The sequence below is a fragment of the Ornithodoros turicata genome, chromosome 2 (genome assembly GCF_037126465.1).
Source record: "Ornithodoros turicata isolate Travis chromosome 2, ASM3712646v1, whole genome shotgun sequence".
Lineage (NCBI taxonomy): Eukaryota > Metazoa > Arthropoda > Arachnida > Ixodida > Argasidae > Ornithodoros > Ornithodoros turicata.
In genome coordinates this window covers 149,275,497-149,277,101 of record NC_088202.1, presented here as the reverse complement: position 1 = coordinate 149,277,101, position 1,605 = coordinate 149,275,497, and the positions used below count along the sequence as shown (strand labels likewise).

Sequence of the window (1,605 nt, the reverse complement as noted above, 5' to 3'; positions counted from 1 at the left end):
CCGCAGTGACTATGTTATTGAAAATTATACCTTACGATAAATGCGCTCACAATATATTACATATTCGTAAAAAAATCACAGTATATGCTAAAGTTTCGAAAGGTACTTTTATATCGTAAAATATTTGTCCACAATTTGGGCAGGCAGCAGTGTGAGCCAACATGGCAGACGGCAAAGGTGGATCGTTTACCAAGGTCGTCCAAAAACACGCTGGACGGGCAAAGGAACGGGTAAGTACGAGATATTTTCATCAACAAATCACATTAGAATGTTGCCTGTCATGTAGGCCAACTTTTTCTTTTCTTTGTATTCCACAAGTGAAGTGAAATATGTATTAGAAAACGTTGGCGATCGTGTTCATCGGGATTTTTTCGAAACCTACGAACGCGATTCATGAAATGAACTCGTTTTATATAAAGAGGGATTCGAGGCCTCATTCTACGAACCAGGAAGAGGCGTCATCCGATGAGGACGAACTGGAGAACACCTCCTCCTTTACACCTGATTACCTGACCTTCCATGTGAAGCAAGCTCTCGCATTTTTCTTCAGAAGCAAAATCTCTCGTGTGCCACACAAATTGGTGGAAACGCATAATTTACCCAAACATGGACGCATTGTTTACGCCTCCCGGGGAACTACCCACATGATGTTGCTCAAGTTTGGAAGTGTTTCTTTTTTGTGATGGCGCAGTTGGCCAGGATGTCCAACGTGTGCAAAAAATATCCGCTATGGGGGTCACTTTTTGGGTCGACGGTGCTAAAAGAGCACCGTCGTCTCTAACGAGCGCAGTCCAACCTGATTTCTGGTTCCATTTTGCGATCTCGCGGCTGCCACCATACTAAAGTATGTAGAAGCGGTGCACGAAACTCTACCTCGTTGATTTGCCCGTCCTGTCGCTTGGTCGCGGTTTAAATTCCCGGCTAAAGCAAATTAGGATCCGAAATTGAGCTGTTTTGTGCCGACGATGCAACCGTCTTTTTTTGTTAATGCGAAGAAACGCCTTCCTGAAAGCCACAACTTGGTTGTTTAATGATGTCTCGATGATAGCGTCGTCGCGATTATTCCGGGCAGCACCAGCTGTGTGTTGTCCACTAACAAAAAGTGCCGTAAAAATAGCGGTGCCCTCTCCACCTAGAGTAATGGATTTCCTGCACTCATAATATGCGTAGAATAAATAGGGAGTAGTCTCTCTACTAGGTTCACCTAAGTCACGATGGCCAATCAAGGAACCTCATGTTTCGGGCTGTCTTGTCCCCATCACTGCCAAGTACAACCGCAGACGAGGAGTTTAATTGTTAGCTTGTTGTGTACACCGTGAGATCTTATCACTTTTATAAGCATGTTTTCCGGGTTTTGGTCACCCTTCGAACAAGTTTAATGGACAGCAAAGCTGATATATTTAAAAACCTCAGCGGTTGAGGCTAATGGATAAATGAGGGATTGCCGACACAATTCCCTCGTGTGGTTATCTCAATTGACTCCCTAAAGAGTAGAAACGGGACGAATCCAGAATATCCAATGAAGGTTCTGCGAATCCACGAATCTTTTCTTAAAGAAGAGTTTAAAATACCTGGGGAAAGCACTTCTACCGAAAAGTGCTTTGA

General features: G+C 43.9%; 1 protein-coding gene across 9 annotated transcripts in view; it reads left to right on the top strand.

Moving 5' to 3' along the window:
• The first annotated feature begins 143 nt into the window (after positions 1-143).
• The window catches only part of LOC135386389 (amphiphysin-like), a 49,942-nt gene continuing 48,480 nt past the window's right edge, over positions 144-1,605 (top strand). For all 9 annotated transcript variants that reach the window (XM_064616299.1, XM_064616297.1, XM_064616298.1 and 6 more), the window contains exon 1: positions 144-230. In XM_064616299.1, the coding sequence (XP_064472369.1) occupies positions 162-230 (69 nt within the window). In that variant the 5' untranslated portion in view covers positions 144-161. The remainder of the gene's footprint in view (positions 231-1,605) is intronic.